This window comes from Uloborus diversus, chromosome 2 (genome assembly GCF_026930045.1).
Source record: "Uloborus diversus isolate 005 chromosome 2, Udiv.v.3.1, whole genome shotgun sequence".
In the NCBI taxonomy this organism is placed as follows: domain Eukaryota; kingdom Metazoa; phylum Arthropoda; class Arachnida; order Araneae; family Uloboridae; genus Uloborus; species Uloborus diversus.
This window is the reverse complement of record NC_072732.1, coordinates 156,762,338-156,781,991: the sequence shown is the minus strand read 5'-3', so window position 1 is coordinate 156,781,991 and position 19,654 is coordinate 156,762,338. Positions and strand designations below refer to the sequence as shown.

The following is a 19,654-nucleotide window of genomic DNA, read 5'->3' as shown; positions in this document are numbered from 1 at the left end:
TAGTTTTTTGTTCGAAAAGAACAAGTAAGTCAATGCTATGATAATTAATTTGTCTTTGAGAATCTTAGGAATTTTTTCATCAGATGAACGATATCGTACTACACTTCAATTCAGTTAAAATACTATTCAAATCATGAAAATGAAATTTTTATGTATTATTCAATCATTATGTATTATTCAACCATGTGGTTATCCTTCACATGTCAATCAGGAAATGCTTTGCGATGACGGAACAGCTTGACGACATCCTAAATTTGTTGTTGGCAAGTCCAAGAAATTCAGGAATATGCATGATATAAAATACAAAACAACAAAAGGCACATTTTTATGAATTCACATTTAAGTGGTCAATAAATGAGAATCAAATTTTTCGATGGTGTTTAACTCATCTTTGTTATCGTGAATTTCTGTTGCATTTGCATTCAAAGTCAAGTTTTGGTCATAAGTACCTGTTGCATTCAGTCCGAGAAAATTGTCGCACGGACCAGGCAGTTGCACCACTTGTATGTCGAACGAATTTAAATTACCCTTTGTTGAGGTAAAAGTGATCACAATTTCGTTTTGTCCAGCTGGATACTGAAAAGTTTCTGGAAAAGAAAAGTTTAAAACAAACTTGTCAAATATGTAATTAAAGATATAAATCAAATATAATAAATAGATAAATAAATAATTGAATCAAACCAATTAAATTTTTTAACGCTTTTTTGTTAAAAAATTTTTTAAAAAAAATATATATACATCAAGCAAATATTCCTGGCATTTATTTGAATTTTGGAGTCCTGAATTCTCTCAATTTATGTTTTTCGCCATCACGAACTGCAATGGGACCCAACTCGTCGTGTTTCTTCTGTCTACAAATGGAATGAAATGGAGACGAAATTCGCACCCAACATATCATGACTTGTTACTTTCTAGATAAAGTAATAAGAGTTTGTTCTACTTGATAGTTTGAAATTTTATATTTCTTATGGCAATGGTTAAGGCAACTTACTCAATAATAGTAGACTTTTTATGAGGAATGTTATTTATAAAGCAGTTTTGCTTACAAATTGGTTTCTGCTTTATCATTTCATTCATTCATTTTGAGAATTACATACAAAAAGCAAAATTTGAATAAATTATTACTGTTTTGTACTGTAAGTAGGGGAGATTGGGGATACTTGATTCCCACTTTAGTTTTCAATTTTTTTCTCTGCTGTAGAAAGGTAATTTTTTCCTCTTTCTGACAGTATTTTTTTTAGTTGAAATTAAACAGATAGTCTTGGTAAAAAAAATTTTTTTTTCAATAATTTCATAAAGGAGTCATATATCCCCACATCAAGGGATACATGATCCCTTCATGGGGGATACTTGATCCCACTGAGAAAATACATAGACTTTTCATTAGCTCAGTAATTTATCTATGCATTTTAGTTTTCTACATAATGCTTCTAAAAAATAGCACAATTTCTAATTTGCTTTATTAAATTATAATAAGGTGAACACAGAATATCATTGTTTTAAATTTCACTAGGAGCGACATTTGTAAAAAAAAATGTACACAACTTTAGTGAACTTATGATGTTTTTGATCAGTTACTTATTCTCCAATACAGTTATGAACAATATATTTAATATATTTTATAAATAAAACTAACATTTTTTTAAAAGTAGAGTAATGAAACTAAAATTACAACAAATAAAATTATTAAATAAAAACAAAAAACCCTACTGCGTAAAAGCCAAAAATACTAAAAAGAAAAATGTATAAGCCCAGTAGTTTAGAATGCTATTAAGTACTACTGAATAACTGCACCATTGAAATAGTTTTATATTCGTACACAAATAAGAGAAATTATAAATTCAAAAGCAGAATAGAAGGATCAACAGTCGGGGCCCATTCAAATTTTATAGGGTTCCTTGATTGAAAAAGGAATGGGCCCCGACTGTTGATCCTTCTATTCTGTTTTTGAATTTATGATATGTCTTATTTATGTACGAATATAAAACTATTTCAATGGTGCAGTTATTCAGTAGTACTTAATAGCATTCTAAACTACTGGGCTTATACATTTTTCTTTTTAGTTTTTTTGGTTTTTACGCAGTCGGGTTTTTTGTTTTTATTTAATAATTGTTTTTATTTTACACTTTTTAGTTAATTTTCATTGACTTAGTCATTATGATTATAAGACTCGCAATCTTGTCATTTCATTGAGAGAGTTTGTATCGTGAGGTTAATTAAGTAACTTGCGGTGGTTTAAACTACAGATAATTAGTCCCTCTAGGGACCTAACTCGGCTTAAAGCTACGTGTGCTTGAAATACATGAAATACACCGCCAGCTCAGTCACTTCCAGCCGATTACTGCAGTTTCGTGCTTATTAGCACTCATCAGCCCGGCATAGGAAAGTGACTGAGCTGGAGATGGAAAACCTCTTAAGGAAGCCAAGAGTGCGAAACAAACTGTACAAGTATTTTTGTGCGATTTTCACAATTGAACTTGTTCCACTATTAACAATAAGTGGCAATTTACTAAAAATATGCCTCAAATATTTAAGACTGTCTATACTTTAACATAACACTTAGGTATTTTTTGTTTAATTGTATATAAACGGACAGTGTAAACTTCAGAATGCTTTCCTAAAAAAAAAAAGTTTCCCTTGACACATTCAGACAATCATTTCTTGAGCTAAAATAAAATGTTTGGGGAAAAACAAAGTGTTGCCAGTTTTTATGTACAAGTACAACTTTAACATATTGTCAGGTTTCAAATCTCTACTTAAGGATTTTGGTACATTTTTGACTGTGGGATCATGTATCCCCAGGGATCAAGAATCCCCAGTCTCCCCTACATTTTGAATTATAAAATCCTAGATGTACAATAAAATAGGACTCGACCGATGCACAGGGCCCGACTAACTAAATGTGAGGCCCAACGCCCACAATGCTTTGGAGGCCCTCCTCTTTATTCTATTACAATTAGTCAATGCAGAATAATATTTAACAATATTTTAGAGGTATGTTTTCAATCGTTAATTTTCATTATTTTCACACAAATGCATGATTTTTTAATGCTATGTATAAGTTTTTTAAAAAATCGGGGCCCCTGAGGAAGATGGGGCCCCAGGCCCAGGCCTAGTTGGCCTGTGCGGTAACCAGGCCCTGCCGATGCATCGGCGCCGATGGTTCAGCAATTTAGCCATCGGCATCGATTGGAGGAAACATCGGCCCATCGGACTTAAAATACTTCAAAAAGCCGATGGAATTGGCCGATGTTTAAAAAAAAAAAAAAAGACCTTTGCTGTTTCACTTTTTAATACAAAGTAAAGGGAGCTATTGTTTTCATATAAAATTGCGTTTACTTAAATTTTAGTATGAATTTCTATTTTAGTCACCCCTGAAAGAGTTTTTAATACTGCATTCATGTACCAAACAAGTTAATTATTGCGTTGTTTCTTGCAACTGGATGTACGTATATCTCTCTCATAGTCATCTCAAGTCATAACCCAACTAGTATGTTGTGGCCATCACGAAACTTTCTTCTATACTTTTCCTTTTTCTGATCCCTCCCCATGCTTGACGAGGAAGCAATATTCCTAACAAAAACAAAATTACACATGCAAAAACTTGACGACCATCCCAATGTCTGAATTATTCGCAACTCCAACGAACTATAGGGGGCACTGAAGTCACTGTCTAATGGCGGAATTGAAAACTAAAACAAACGCACATAGAAACGAATAAAATGCTAAAAATGTTGTGATTTTTGTTCGTACGTATGATTTTTTCGCTTTATTCTTTTAAAATTAATTTTCAAAGTCTTGTGCATATTCTGAATCACTCTGAAAATGATTCTGAGCTTTGAAAGGCGTCGTGAAATTTTGTTCTATGTACATATGATTTTTCTTCACCCGCTAGTGTTAAAACCTAGTTTCATTTATTTTTTAAGTTCACAGGAAGTTATTTTAGTATTGTGACTCCTAATCCTATGAGAGTTAAGAATGAGTAACGTTGGTGAAAATCATTCTGAAATTTTGAAGCCTGAAAATGAACAGATGGATGCAACGAACATGAAAATGAACATTGAGGCTTCTCCACAACCTGATGATATGATACACTTGGGTGATTGTATTTTCACTTTAGTGAATACTTTTCGAAAACGTACACGCGTGCATATTAGAAGATATACGTGTGGGAAAGATGGTATTCTTCGACCAACTAAGGATGGTATTTCCTTAGAACCAGATGTGTGGGGATCACTTATTTCAAGCCTACGTAAAAATATAAATAAAAAATTAATCGAAGACCGTGATTTCGCTTTTGTTATAAAAAAGGACTTATGTGTATTCGTCGAGAGTGCGAATGGTAGCATCTGTGTTAGTGTGCAATGATTGTTCAAACTGAAACGAGAAGTGTTCCAGTTGATGCCTGATAGAGTTCTACTTTTGGAAAGCCAGATTGACAAATTGTGCTACGCGTCCCCTTGTATCTCACGTAGTGTCAAAGACAAACTTATGACTTATACTCTAAAAGAGTACATCCTTTCGGAAATTAAGAAAAAATATCCCTGTGATTGTCGATGTGATAAAATCAGCACATATACATCACAAGAAGTTGGTAAATTGGCTGATTCTCTACGTAAGTGTCTATTTGATGAGCTCATATGCAACATAAACTACCTTTCTAAAAAAGAATGTGTGGATTGTAAAAATGGATTCATTTTTTACATGAGAGTGCATGAATGTGAATCATTAACAAGGGGTCGAAAGTTCGACACTTTTTTCGAACAGACTCTTTTTAATGTTAATTGGGAAAACTTGACTCGTGACTTCGTTACATTGAATGTTGATAGTCCATGTTTAAAATGTCATGTGTCTGATTTATTTGATGCAATCGATGTTAAAAATATGCTTGAAAGTTTTGAAGTTTTACTTAAAGATGTAAGTTTATTTAATTGTCTTTTACTGTGTGTGTGAATAAATTGTGTTTATCATTTTAAAAGAGACTTGTGTTTTTATTGAGTTGTTGAATATGGTTGATAGATTATACTTTGAAATCACTCTTACATATATTTTTTATATGCACTTTCTTGTAAGTAATCTTTATACTATCGGTGTTGTCTTCATCTTATTGTATGGTTTTGTAATTAAGACTGAATGAAAATATAATTTTTGTGATATTTCTATAGTTTAATACATGCGAAGGACTTCGACTAATGCTAAGTGGAAAGTCAAAATTAGAATCGTAAAGCTTAAACATGTCAATGGTTTGAAAACAATACACAGTTATATTCACATACACAAACTCGTACTTATCAATACACTTACATTAAAGAGAAATATTAAAGACTTATAAATTCTCATATGAGATAAGAACGCTCTTTCTTAACTTAGTTGGTCACATTATCGATAAAAGACTCTCACCTATTTGTGATTTGTCATGAAATAATATACATCGATAGATATATTACTAAGTGTGTAATAGTTTTTATTTTTCTTAAATTCAAAGTTAAAACCAATTTGTTAATTGTAGGATTATATTAAGTGCTAAAAATGTGATATTTTCGCGCATAATTTCGGTTGATGAGTAAAGTTTAATTACAAGTTCCCTCACACGAATGAACAATAACATGCTAGATGGATATTTGAAAGCTTGAGTGGATGATTTCTAAGTATCATAAACATTATTATTATTATTATTTGTAATGCGTGTCTGTTAATTAATACTTAGAGTTATTAATACTAAGAGTAAAGTGTTATTGAGTTTTAAATTTAATTAAATCATTGTGCTTGAAGATTCAGTTGAGGAAATTTATTTTATTTTTTTTAAATTATGAAAAAAAAAATTGATTTTATTTTTTATTAGTAGAAAAATATTAGAAGTATGAGAAATTATTTCTTTAAAACATTTAATATGATTGAAGGAAAAAAAAATTGATTTCATATTTATAAGTAGAAAAATATTACCAGTTTGAAAAAATACTGTTTTGAATCAAAAATCTGTTTTTGAAAGAAATATTCTTACAAGCTGGATTTTTTTTTTTTTTTTTTCTTTTTATAAGTTTGAAATGAAAAAGAAATTAATTCGAAACTACGAATTAAAATCTAAAATTCTGTTTGGAAAACCTGACATCAGGCTATTGTCAATCTATGTGCTTGATATTTGAGAAACGTGAACTAATTTTAATGGATCAGAAACAGTGACGACACTTGAAAGACGTAGGCTAGGGGGGTGAAGAATACTCGCACGTGGGGTTTGTTATCTGTTATCGGTAAAGGGGTAGATAGCAATATTGATAAAGTCATTTTCTCAATTCGAATCGGTGTGGGTGGACGATCCGAAGTGCTGTAGGATGAGGGAAGCTTTTTTCAACAACCGCGTTGATTCGCCGATGGGCAGCCAGCCGTATGCAGCGATTTCAAATAAAACATGCGTGTAGTTGTAATTTGTGAGATTGAGTTATAATTAACAATCCACTTATTACAATTTCATTCATTGTTTTTAAATAACTTCGCGATAGCTGGTACTTGAGGGATTTCACCCCAAAAAGGTTAGTCTTTTGTACTTAATTTTAGTCAGTATTTAGCTATAACTTAATTTGTCAAATTTTAGATTAAGTTTCTTAATTTAACATATAGCTGTCCATTTGAATGTATCGTTCGAAAAGGATAAAGACTAAAATAAATGATATCGATTTTGTTAAAGAAATTAGTTGTTAAAGTAAAATATTATTGGGAAAATGAAATAGTCAAAGTGATTCTAATTCATGAAGGTTGAAAATTTTTGTTTTATTCTAACAAGAGTGCTTGTATGAAAAAAAAATAATAATAAAGTAAAATACTATGCGATAAAATGACTAAGTTAAATACTAATAAAAAAAATAATTAATAGAGTTGATTAAATAAAATGTGATAAATTAAATGAAACTCTTGAAAAGCATATAAAGTGATGAAATGTAACTTGAGTGCGAAATTTGCTTACTGGAAAAAAATTAAATAAGTTGATTTTTTAAAATTCGTGAAAATTTGTTAATGATAAGTGTTAATTACTACTTAGAGTAAATTGATTGCAAGTTTTTAAATTAAATTAGTTGGATGAAAATTGTAGACCTGATAATGTTTCGAAAAATTTGTGGGTTCGATTCCTGTCACTAATTGTGAAAAATTTCTAAGTTTAAAAATATCGGGGGAAAAAAAACGATAAAGTAAAAACAAGCAAGAAAATGATTAAGTTAAATACTAAGCGATAAAATGACTAAGTTTAATACTAATCAAAAATAATTAAATAAAATGTGATAAATTCAATAAAACTCTTGAAAAGCATATGTAGTGATAAAATGTAACTTGAGCGCGAAATTTGCTTACATGAAAAAATTATTTAAGATGATTTTTAAAATCCATGAAAATTTCTTAATGATAAGTGTTTATTAATGCTAAGAGTAAATTGATTGTAAGTTTTGAAATGAATTTCAGTAGAAGTTATTTTTCGGTGAGTCTATTTTTAAAATTTGCTGACATGAAGTTTTGATACTCGACTTATAATTTTAACATTTCTTGGGTTCTTCATTGATGTTTAACATTTTTATGTGATGTGTTTTATTTTACCGTAGGTAAAAATAATTAAATAAAACTGAAATTTATAAATTGTAATGAAAATTCTGTTAATGAAATTAGTTGGTTGTAAAGTAATATTTTGGAAAAGCTGTAATGAATGATAAATAGTAAAACGCAGTAAGTAAAATAGTAAAGTATGGTAAAATAAAATAAAATATTATTGGGAAAATGAAATAGTCAAAGTGAATCTACTTCGTGAAAATTTTGTTTTATTCTAACAAGAGTGCTTGTATGAAAAAAAAAAAAATAAATAAAGTAAAGTAAAATACTATACGATGAAATGACTAAGTTAAATACTAATCAAAAAAGAATTATTAGAGTTGATTAAATAAAATGTGATAAATAAAATGAAACTCTTGAAAAGCATATAAAGTGATGAAATGTAACTTGAGTGCAAAATTTGCTTACATGAAAAAATTATTTAAGATGATTTTTAAAATCCATGAAAATTTGATAATGATAAGTGTTAATTACTACTAAGAGTAAATTGATTGCAAGTTTTTAAATTAAAATAGTTGGATGAAAATTGTAGACCTGATAATGTTTCGAAAAATTTGAAGGTTCGATTCCTGTCACTAATTGTGAAAAATTTCTAAGTTTAAAAATATCGGGGAAAAAAAACGATAAAGGTAAAACAGGCGAGAAAATGATCAAACTCTAAAATATACTAAAAAAAAAAAAATCAAAATCATGAAAAAAATAATCTAAGCCTGAAATGCTTGAAATTAGTTAAAGACTAAAATGTAAAAAAAATAGTTAAAGACTGAAAATAATTGAAAAACGCTAAAATAGTGAAAAAAAAAATCAAAGTGGTAAATGACAGGAAAAAACGTTAAAGTTCAAAATGTATGAAAGAATATTTAAGTTAATTATTTCTTCGAAAATTTAACAAGTAAGAAAAAATATTTTGTTGTATGAAAGTAAAAAAAAAAAAAAATTAGTTAAGAAAATTATTTCTTGGAAATTTTTACAAGTTAGAAAAATTATTTTTTAAATTTGACAAAGAAAAAAAAATAGTTAAGAAAATTTAACAAGTTAGAAAAAATATTTTGCTGTATAAAATTAAAAAAAGAAAAAAAAAACATATTTAAGATGATTTTTAAAAAAAATTCCGTGAAAATTTGTTAATGATAAGTGTTAATTAATGCTAAGAGTAAATTGATTGCAAGTTTTGAAATTCATGCAAAGAATCAATGTTGTAAAAAAAAAAAAAATGATAAAGTTTGAAATGCATGAAAAAGAAAATCAAAGTTTAAAATATATTTCAAGTCCACAAAGCATTGAAATAAATCTAAAATCTCGAATGGGTTGTATTTAAATAAATCTTAACTTAAGTGAAAAACTGTGTTATTATGAAAAATAATAATAATGATGAGTTTCAATTATGAGCTGAAATTTAGTTAATGATGCGTCTTGATTAGTACTAAAGAGTAAATTAATTGATGGTTTTAAAATTAATTTAATTGTAATATTCGTTGTCATGGTACAGATTCAAATTAAGACTGAAAGAGTAATGGAAAATATAGCATAGTGGTTATCATACGTTTTTGCTAACTCAAAGTTTGGGTGTTCGATTCCTGACACTCTAAAAATAAAAATAATTAAATTCAGGGAAATATTCTAAGTCCGGAAAAAAATACTCAAAGTCACGATAGATGGCGCCATGTGCATTTACCTCATGTGAAAATTATATTGAGTTTCATTTTAACTTCCTCTAGATAGAAAGCATTGGTGGCTTAATTGGCATGCGCGCGTCAATTAAAGCGTCAATGCTTTTTGGTGGACGCGTGTTCGATTCCCGGCCGCGACATTCTGTAAAAATAAAAATAATTAAATTCGCAGAAATATTCAAAGTCCGGAAATAAAAAATCAACCTCTCAATAGATGGCGCCAGGAGCATTGCAAAAATAAAATCTTCAAAGTTCGCGTAAAAATATTCACATCCGAAACTTCTACGTTGAGTGTTGCCAACTTAAAACTCTGCACAACCAAAACGTGTTGCCATCCCAAAACTCGTAAAAGGTTACGAAAAACAAGTGTTGCCATCCGAAAACTTCTACGAAGTGTTGCCATCCCAAAACTCTGGTTGTCATGACAACCAGAAACCTCGTAATCTTTCACGAACAACTCAACTCACGCGGCGAGGGAAGGAACGGCTGGGGGAGGGAAGGAATGGCTGGGGGAGCGGCTCCCCACCTCCCCCGGCTGCAGCAGAACTCTCAATTTCTATCTACTGACGTTTTGAATGGTGACATAATTTGGAAATAAAGGGACTTATGAATTTTTTCTTCGGAAGTGCTGAAGTAGATTTAGAAACTCTTCCGAGGCGTTGGTGGTAGCGGTTCTGTACTAAAAAAATGAAGCCGAAGTTGGGGCCTAAGTATGATTTAATCCAAAATCAGAGGGTGACCCCCCCCCCCCTAACCCTCCTTCGTCGTTTGAAGCATTTCTTAAATATTTACCAATTATTTATTTTGGTCGAGAAATGTCATTTTGCATATTTCTCATACTTGTTTCACCTATATTTCGTAATGTACCTTTTTTTTTTTGCATCATTAATAGCAATCGATTTTTTTTTTCTGTTGTAAGTAACTATTTTTATGTATTTATATAAAATCAATGAATAAGTTATTTTCGTTTTTTATAGAAAAGTTTCAAGGATTTTCTATTATGCAATTTTTTAAATTTCAGAAAATTATTGTTAAATTGAAAAATTTAATTCGAACTTGTTTGTAAAGCTTCATAAAAGATTAAATAATCAAATTATTCAATATTATATGTGCAAACATCAGATCAAGTAGTATATGTATTCAGTTATTAACTTGGTGTAAGTATTGAGTTTGTTTATTGTAGCTGCGTTTTAAGAACCTCGCTCTTTTCATGGCTATTTCTTTTTTCAGCAAAATTTATGTCACTGTTATAGTTTTTATGAAAAATGCAAACTTTTCTATTCATAAATTTTAAATAAGCACAAAAATATTCCTATTATGATTTAATATTGTAATTTATCTGTTACATTTTTTGTTTAATTTGATGACTAAAAAATGTCTACGTGCAATCTTTCCATTTTAATTGCGTAATTTGTTGACGGTTTCATAGTTCTATTCTTATTTTTTTTTTCAATGATTAAACAACGTAATTTAATTTTTTTTAATTATGTTTAGTGTACCTAAATCCATACATTATTATAATATTACTGAAATCTTAGTTATATGTTCAATTAAAAAAAAATCAAAAACAAAACAAATCAATTGGTTATTAAAGTCTCTTTTTTTTCCACTTTTTTTTTCTTTCTGACTGTTGTTCTTTATCTTTCATCGTACAGCACTCAAAAAAGGAGAAGCATAACTACACCTATACCAGGGCTGTGGAGTCGGAGTCGGAATCGAAGAGTCGGAGTTGGACTGATTTTGGGGTAAAGGAGTCGGAATCGGAGTTGTTAGAAAACATGCCGACTCCGACTCCGGGCTTCTTTTTTTCTTTCCTTTTCACTGACTCTCCTTGAATTTTTTAAAAACTGACTACCTATTTGTTCGATTACATGTATTAAAAGATACTAATGAGAAAGTAACTGCCATTATGGCAATCAGCTAGCTTGAGTGCTTAGCGAACTTTCTGTAGCCGTCCATTAGTTTGATTGCTTTTCGACTTAACTAATAGCAACTGTCAGCAAACGGTTTTGTTGCCTAACGTTTTCAAGTAATTACTTTCAAATAAAAATAGAAATATAGTGTTTTGTTAGATCTCAGTTATAAAATAGAAAAGAAACGTAACAAATTAGTAAGTCGAGGCCCGTAGCTAAGGTTGAAACGTTTAAGGGTGATCGGCAATTCTGGCGCGAAAGCACGAATCCAAATGATCCGATGAAATAATCTAATGTTTTTCTATTTCTGTAAGCTTGGTTCTCACTAAAAAGTGTGGAACAAATTAAGTGTAAATGATTTCTTGATTACAACACTTAATAATTGCAGTTAATCTTAAAATCTTCATATTAAGGTTAATTCTAAAGCAGCCAACAAAATTTAAATTAAAAATTTAGCGAAGAAGAAATATAGGTATTGTAAAGGCCATTCGTACAAATTTGTATACCTACGCATTTTGTGTAAAATTAGCTCTTGACGTATATGTGCCCGATTTTCGTTGAAATTTTATTGATGAAATATAATTTAAAATATATTCGCAAAAATTTTCTGAATTAAAATATTTATATTTTTTATAACTCTGAAATTAACTTTGGGTGTCATCTACCAGATGGGTGTCACCCGGAGCAAACCACTCCCTCTCAATAACTTGGATTTAGAAAAAATGCTTTTTTTTCCCCACATGTTACAGTTTTCAAAAATTGAAAGCACACGATTTGATCAATATCTATTTGTTAAACATTAAACGGGGGCAAATTACAGATAATCCTTTTTAAATTTTTTAAAAGGGATGTTTAAGTCATCTCACTTTTTAACTCGTAACTATTGTTAAATTTGATTTTTAAATTGAATTTCTAACGTTGTATGCGTCTTGGGTTTACAATAAAAAACAAAATGCGAAATTGTCATAAAAAGGAATTAATATTTCAATCTCTGTTTAGAGGTTTTCCCCCTTCCCCTGAAGGGAGAGAGGGAGTTGAAAAAATACAATTAAAAAAAATCTGGAGTCGAAGTCGGAGTTGGAGTCGGGCGTTTCAAAATCCAGGAGTCGGGATCGGAGTCGGCCATTTTCCTTCCGACTCCGCAGCCCTGCCCTTTACAGATTGTACGTAGTACGATCCAAAAGTTCGGGGACAAGCTGTATAAAACCTTACCCGGAATAGTTCACATTACCGAAGCATATCCATCTTCAAAAGGTCACCTTGAGGGACTATGTACGTCTGCCAATGTTCAATTAACTTCTGGAAGTGTTGTTTGGTCAATTACTTTATATACTTGTCATCCAAAGGTTATTTTAAACTTTTTAGTTCATTTTGCTACTAATGCTTGTTTTTTTAGTTTTTAAACTATTATTTAATTTTATTTAAATTTTAGGAATTTTAACGTAAATTTTATACACAAGCTGAAGGCGGGCGAAAAGAGGTTGAGAAACGCTAATTCGTCTTAAGATCAGCTCCTGCAGAACACGGCTCCGTAGCTTAGGTCCGACAAAGAAAATTGCCTCAAACTCTAACACATACGCACTCACACACACACACACACACACACACACACACACAAAAAAAAAAAAAAAAAAAAAAACTACAAATATCTACTAATGTTTGACATGATTTTAAGCCAACAACAACAATTAAAGAAAAAAGTCATTAATGTGCTTGTTGTTGACAAAGCTCTACGAATCCTTACTTACACGAGAGCTCCACTGTTAGAAAAAGATGAGACATAAATCCGTTCATTACCTGGAGGGTACAAGAACTTTGGTAGCCATTTTTAAGTATCGTAGTCAAACGATGTTTATCGATATCATACGCGAAAAACAAAGGATAACGTGAAAAAAAAAGAAAGAAAAAGAAAAAGTCTCAGGAATCAAGACGATTCACTTTCAAAGTCGAGCAACTATGCGCGACGGAAAGACATAATCGTACGAGGACAGCACGAACTGTCGTTAGAAGGTGGTTGATCGATTCGGCGGATTTGGTTGGTGGGCCAAGGCCAAATGATTCGATGATGAACTGGAATACAAAGAGCATTAACCGACTACTTAATCAAAGTGAAAATTCCTTTCAATAAGTGCGAGCCCTTGAATTTTAGCAATATTTTAAGAGCTATTGGCAGGCCCGTCATTTCGAATTTTCCCGATTTCCCAACAACAAGCAGGGCCGTCGACAGGATTTGTGGGCCCCTATGCAACTTTCTACAGGGCCCCTAACTTTTCATTTTAACCTTTAGCCTCCTCCTTCTAGGCTCCATTTTCACATAAATATCCCCCCCCCCCCAAATTTTTTTTTTAATTAATCTAATAAAAAGGTGTTTTTTCTCAGTTAAAATTCATTTGCGATTTCATATATGGGGAACCCTTCTTGGAGCTCGGACAACTTTATGTCAATAGCAAAACAGACCATTTTATAATTGTTTTTCCCTCACGACGTGTTTTTTCCTCCGCGTGTGTGTGCTTAACGAAAAAAATAAAAAATAAAATAAACAATTCTGCAGTGCTCTTTTTTTTTTTACCTTGGAGGAGGAGGGATATCAGAAGAGTGATGTAGCGACCTCCTTTGGGTTTAGAGTAGAATATCTCCAATTTTAGAGGGTCCGGGGGGTTTCTCCCCCGGGAAAATTTTTGAAGAATACATTAAAAAAAATCTGCATTTTGATGCCCTATACGGGATAATAGAAACTGCAAAAACATCAGGGGGGAAAAAAAGAAAAAAAAATCTTAAACTTTATACTATTTTGCAGACTAAGACAATACAAAATACCAATTGCTCTTGGTTCGACAGTGAGGGAGGAGAAACGATGACGCATTGCCACTTGCTCACATCGACTCTCGGTGTTATTAGTTTTTGATCATCCCTTCAACTCATCAACAAACAGAACACTGAATTTACTGAAAAACGATCAAGATTTTAAAATGCTTTAAAAGAAATTGTGGACTTATTTAAAAATTAGGTAATGAGAAAATAACACCCTAACCATTCGGACAGTTCCTACTTTATGCACATGATAGGAAATAAAATTGAAGCACTTTTCAAGCAGTTTCAGAAACTTTTTAAGTTATTTTCAAAGCCTCTAGAACAATTAAAGTTTTTCAAAGCAGTTCATTTGTACTTTCTTATCTCTGATATTTTAATATGATTGTATAGTTTTACATTCTAACTTAGTAAGAAACCCCTATTATTCTGCACTACTTGTAGTTTTCAATAACAAGATAAATAGCAAATGTGAACATGCCAGTCACGAAAATATATCTCAAGTTATCAATGTGTAACAGGAACGTCATAACTAGTCTTGCCAGACGTTCCAGTTTGACCGGGACAATCCCGGTTTTTAGACAAAATTCCGGTGTCCCGGCCGGTTTACTTCACGTCCCGGAAAATGATAAATTTGACTTTAGATGACCAAAACAGTCTGTGAAGGATAATTTAGAATAATTATTTTGTCATTGGCAACATTAATATGTAAAGTTGATATTGAATTAGCTTGTGAAGGTTTTTAGAACAATATTAAAAAAAAAGAATTCTAGCTAATGAAAAGTACATGTAAATAGTGTTTATTTTTTTTTTATTTAAAGTGTTTCTCCTTTCTTAAGTAACTTTAAAATATTAACATGTAGAAAATAAAATGTTTAAATTTTTCTGCTGAGGTCGTGTATTATTACTCCTGGTTTTAGTTCACAATTTAGTAACCATTTATTTATAGCATTAAGAATGAACTACCGTCTAAAATACTCTAAACCAGCCAAGGGTGTGAACCCTTTTCAATACCCGCGAACACTGGGTGAGGGGGGAGGCAGGTTTCTCTTCCAGTGTTCCGGTTAAACATTTCAGAAATCTGGCAAGCCTAGTCATAACCTTTTTTTTTACAGTTTTAATGCAGAATGTAGCAAGGAGATGAATTTGGCACATTTTGGCATCCCCTCCCCCCTCCTCGCATTTGAAGAAGTTTAAAATGTCCCTAGTTGACAAGATCTCAATGTTTTCAAGCACGTGAAAATGAAATTAACATTTTAAAGTATTTTTCCTTGTTTTAGGATCGAATCATGCAATGTTTTCTAGAGTTGGGAGCCACCAAAGAAGCGGGGGACCTAATTTATTTTAGCTTGTTTAGCTTATAAGTGAATCCAGCACTGATTCTAATTAATGGTGACATAACTGTGCCCCTTTTAGACATGTAAAGGCGTTCTATACACTTAGATGAGGAATGCTTTTTCAAAAGGCCCCCTCCCCGCATGTTTTTTGTTCTAGAAACAACACTAGAAATAGTTTCAATTTGTATCACTGCACCCAAAATTCAGATCAACTCATATTTTAAAATCTTTTCATCAAACTGCGTCTCCTGCCTTGTTTTGAGTTTCGAACGCTAAAAATGCAAGCGCTTATTTAAAAATCTTTTTTTTTTTTTTTGCCTCTTGTCCATTTCAGTAAAGTTCTGTTTATCTTTCAAAAAAAAGCGATTTCTTTTTGCTTTGAATTCACACAAAAAATAAATAGATAATAAATAAAAATAATAATAATTCTTTTTGGTTAATGGCGTCGATAGGGGGACTCACTTCGAACATGATCACTTTCACTAAACTTACTTCGATTCGCAACTCCAATAAACTATAGGGGGCGCTGCAGCCACTCTCTAATGGCGGATGAAAAAGGTAAAACAAACACATGTCGTAACTTATAACTTGCTTTGACGCTTTGTGAATGACAGTAATTTTTCATCGTGCTTGTAGGAAGCTTTCTTTTCTATTCTGAAATTACATTACACCACAAACTGTCTGAAGCTTGTAATTTACCCCCAAAAAACACGTGGAATGGAATGTTTTACCTTTTTCGGTAGTATTGTTAATTACCGTAAGGTAGCGTATTCGAACTCTGGAGTCGCGAATTGAAAACTTTTAATCTTAACTCTAGGAGAATAACTACTTTCAAACTAAAGTTTTCCAAAAAAAAAAGAGGGGGGGGGGGGTGGGCTGGTATCTTTTCTTAGGCCCGCTTCGCGGGCCCCCCAATTTCTCACGGGCCCCTGTGCAATGCATAGGCTTGCCCCCCCCCCCCTCTCGACGGCCTTGACAACAAGAACCTCGCCCATTGAAAGGAAAAAACATTTTTTCGAAGCCAGGGGGACGGAGGGCTATTGATACCCCATGAGCATCTAGGTTGACGGGCCTGCTTTTTGTGTTACTGGAAGTCTTCAGTTCGCTTCGAATTTTTCTGTTAATGCACAAATGCACTAACAAACATTAGGGGATTTTTATCATTTGCAATTTATGCATTGAAAAATATTGCTACGTCCCGAACTTAAATTTTCAAGAAGGGAAAATCTTCAATTTACCGAATTACTTAGCCTCGATTTTTCCCCAGTGATAAAATACAAATATGCACAAATACATCGCATAGAAATATTAGGATTCAAAAAGAAGAACAAAAATTGCAACCTTGCAATAATGTCTCCGAATTTGCCGAATCGCCAGGTAAAATTTGCACAATGAGGAATTGTTTAGGAGATCACAATGTCCTTCTCTAGGGGCGCCCTTGGAGGGGCAGATCAGTCAAATTATGTAGAATCAATAACATGTGTCGTAGATTGCGTCGCTGTCGCAATCGAAGGGTGACCGCCATAAAGTTCTCACATGAACCAACATACTTCAGCAAGCAATGCTCTAAATTTATTCATACTTTAGCCAGCAGTTTGTTTTGCACTATCAGCTTCAATGAGAGGACATTTGCTCCCAGCTCGGTTATTATCAATTCCAGACTGATGAGTCAATAACAAGGACGAAACTGCAGTCTCTGGAGGGCGCAATCGGACTGTTTGTATATTGCTGCCTTAACCCTGGCTTAAGGGTGGTAACTTACTGCTTTAAACAACTTACTTCTGCTTCCGCCCAGAGTCCCGCACAGTCTGCGACCACTGGGTATGAGGAGATAGTCCGTCGTGCAGTCCAGGCTCCGGTACACGTCGAAGGCGGCGAAGTCCAGTTGTACCACGCAGGCTCGGGGCTCAGACTTCCGGATGCGGTACGTGCAGGTCTTGGAATCGGCGCCTTTGCCCTCCTGAAAGGACAGGCGGCCTATGCGACTGTCGATAACCTTGTCGCAGGAAGGGGGTGCGGGCGGCGTCACTGCGACACGGAAAACTGCAAAGGGAAGAAAAAAAATTTCTGTAATGCAAGGTGTTGTCCATAAATGTCACACTTTTTCTCGCTTGATTCCCTCTCCCCTCACTCTGTCTTTTTCCACAAAGCATCACTTTACCTCCCCTCCCCCCCCCCATCTCCTTGTCGCATGTTACGTTCTTTTTCATCTTTTTTAAAAAATGTAATGTTTCACTTCTTGGTACCTTTCTCTCCCTCGTCACAAACTGCCATAATGTTTCGAACCCCCCTCCCCATCCTTATTCTCTCAATGTGTGCCATAATTTGTGGACGACCTCTAACGAAATAAGTCATATCATAAAAAACTTTTCATACTCTGAAATTTTTTCGACTTGGAGGAAAAAAATTAATAAGTTTCAATGATTCGTGAACATTTGTACACCATGTGAGGAAAAAAGTGCCGCTGACTACCGACTCCAGTTGTAATCTTACAGCATGTAGAATTTCCCCTATCTATACCATTGAAGCCTGATCACGCCTGTCTATGTATCTCCTCTGGACTGTCAATGTCGACCAGATCAATATTGGTACCGTTGGATTCTAGACTTTCAGGGAAAGCTATTCCACACTGTCTCATCCCTCCAATATTCTTTGCCGTAAGGAGCAGGAGATATTAATTGATAAAACGGTTTACAGGACACGCAAGAAATCTACCGGACACACTGGGGAAAAAGCATTTAAATTTTCTATTGTTACCCGCCGCTAGAGGTATTAAGCCAATGCAGGTGGTAAACGGGATTTGTGAGTAAAACGAGCAGGGGGCGGAGCACCCTAGTTGTAATGAAGCTTTACTAATGAGACAACTCAGTAACACGCTGCCTGATTCTCTACGTATTACCTTAGATTTTTCGCTATCGTTTTCGACTCAGTCACTTGATGAATCAGATTAATGAATCGGATGCGCTTTAGTTCACGTGATTGGTCGAAAACGACGCAGGAAGTAGTTCAGGCGAGATAAACCAAGGCCTTGGATAAACTATGTGAACATAAAGTTTAGTTGCGCACTTCACCTTTTGGTTGTATTTGGATGTTCCGAAAGGGATCATTTACACGCTTTTGGAGGCAAATCAATGTTAATTTTGATGTTGACTGAAGTGGCGTCGTAAAAGTGGCGACCATTTGGCAACATATCGCTAAACTCCCTCCGAATTGCTTCTGCTTATTGCGAGAATGCACTAAATTCATATAAAAAAACGCATAAAGGTGTAATTCACACAAAAATTTAGTGTTCCAAAAACCGGAAAATGAAAAACTAACTTGCTTCCATTTTTCCTATGGTATAGGATTTATAGGGTAAATGGAAACACCTAATGTGCATATCAAAAATTGCTGAGAAAATGAAGGTCATAAATAACTAAAAGTTCGTAATAACCGGTTACTTCGCATTATTTGTAAACCTCCTGGAGAGAAAAATGTAAGATCAGTCAACTTTAAAAAATAACTTTTTCCGTTGCATTATCTTCAAACAATGAGGACGACTACACAATTCGTCGCTAAAAAGACGAATGGACGTATCTCAAAAAAAAAAAAAAAAATCGAAAAATGAGTTATGACCCCACAGAAATACAGTGGCTCCCAAAAGTGTTCGTACACCTTGAAATTTTGCAGTAAAACCAAAATAACGCAAAACTGAATTTGAATATGAAGTCCAATTTTTTTCACACCATTCTTATGCCATTTTGAATAAAACCCAGTAGTTTTTTCAAAATATTGCCAGATTTTATTTTTGAAATTTGTCAAAAAATGAAGAGACGGAGAAATAATACGCCACAAAAGTCATCGTACACTCAAATTTTTTCGAATAAATTCATGATTAAAACTATCATATGTCATTTTTTTATTATTTTTGCATTGTTTCGACCCTTAAAAGTCATTTGGCTTAAATGTTTTGTTTATTTATTCATTAATATTGTGCTTATTACTTTAAAATGACTGGTATTTGAAAAGCACCGCACACTGAAATTTGAATTGTTTCCTCACAGTAGCGGTAAAATGGTTTGAAATGTCTCTAAATTAGGTAATTTATACCATTCTATAGTGAAGTGCTTGATAAAATGCTTTAAAGACAAGAATCGGATCGAAAACACGGTAAGAAAAGGTCAACTGGCAAAGTTAACAATGCGTGATCGGAGGTTTGCAGTTAAAAACAATTATGAAAAATACACATTTGAGTGCTGAAAAAATTTCTGCAGAATTGAATGAAACATTTTACGTTTAATTTTCACATAAAATTGTTCGCCAAGTTCTCTGATTAGCTGAATTAAATGGGACCTCT

The 19,654-nt window shown here is 32.8% G+C and overlaps 1 protein-coding gene across 1 annotated transcript in view; it reads right to left on the bottom strand.

Annotated features, from left to right (window-relative positions):
* Positions 1 to 339: 339 nt before the first annotated feature.
* LOC129216615 (tolloid-like protein 2) overlaps positions 340 to 19,654 on the bottom strand; it is a 78,490-nt gene continuing 59,175 nt past the window's right edge. Inside the window, exons 5-6 of the mRNA XM_054850831.1 lie at positions 17,098 to 17,361; positions 340 to 587 (exon numbers count right to left, since the gene is read on the bottom strand). Coding sequence (XP_054706806.1) covers positions 340 to 587; positions 17,098 to 17,361 — 512 coding nt within the window. The remainder of the gene's footprint in view (positions 588 to 17,097; positions 17,362 to 19,654) is intronic.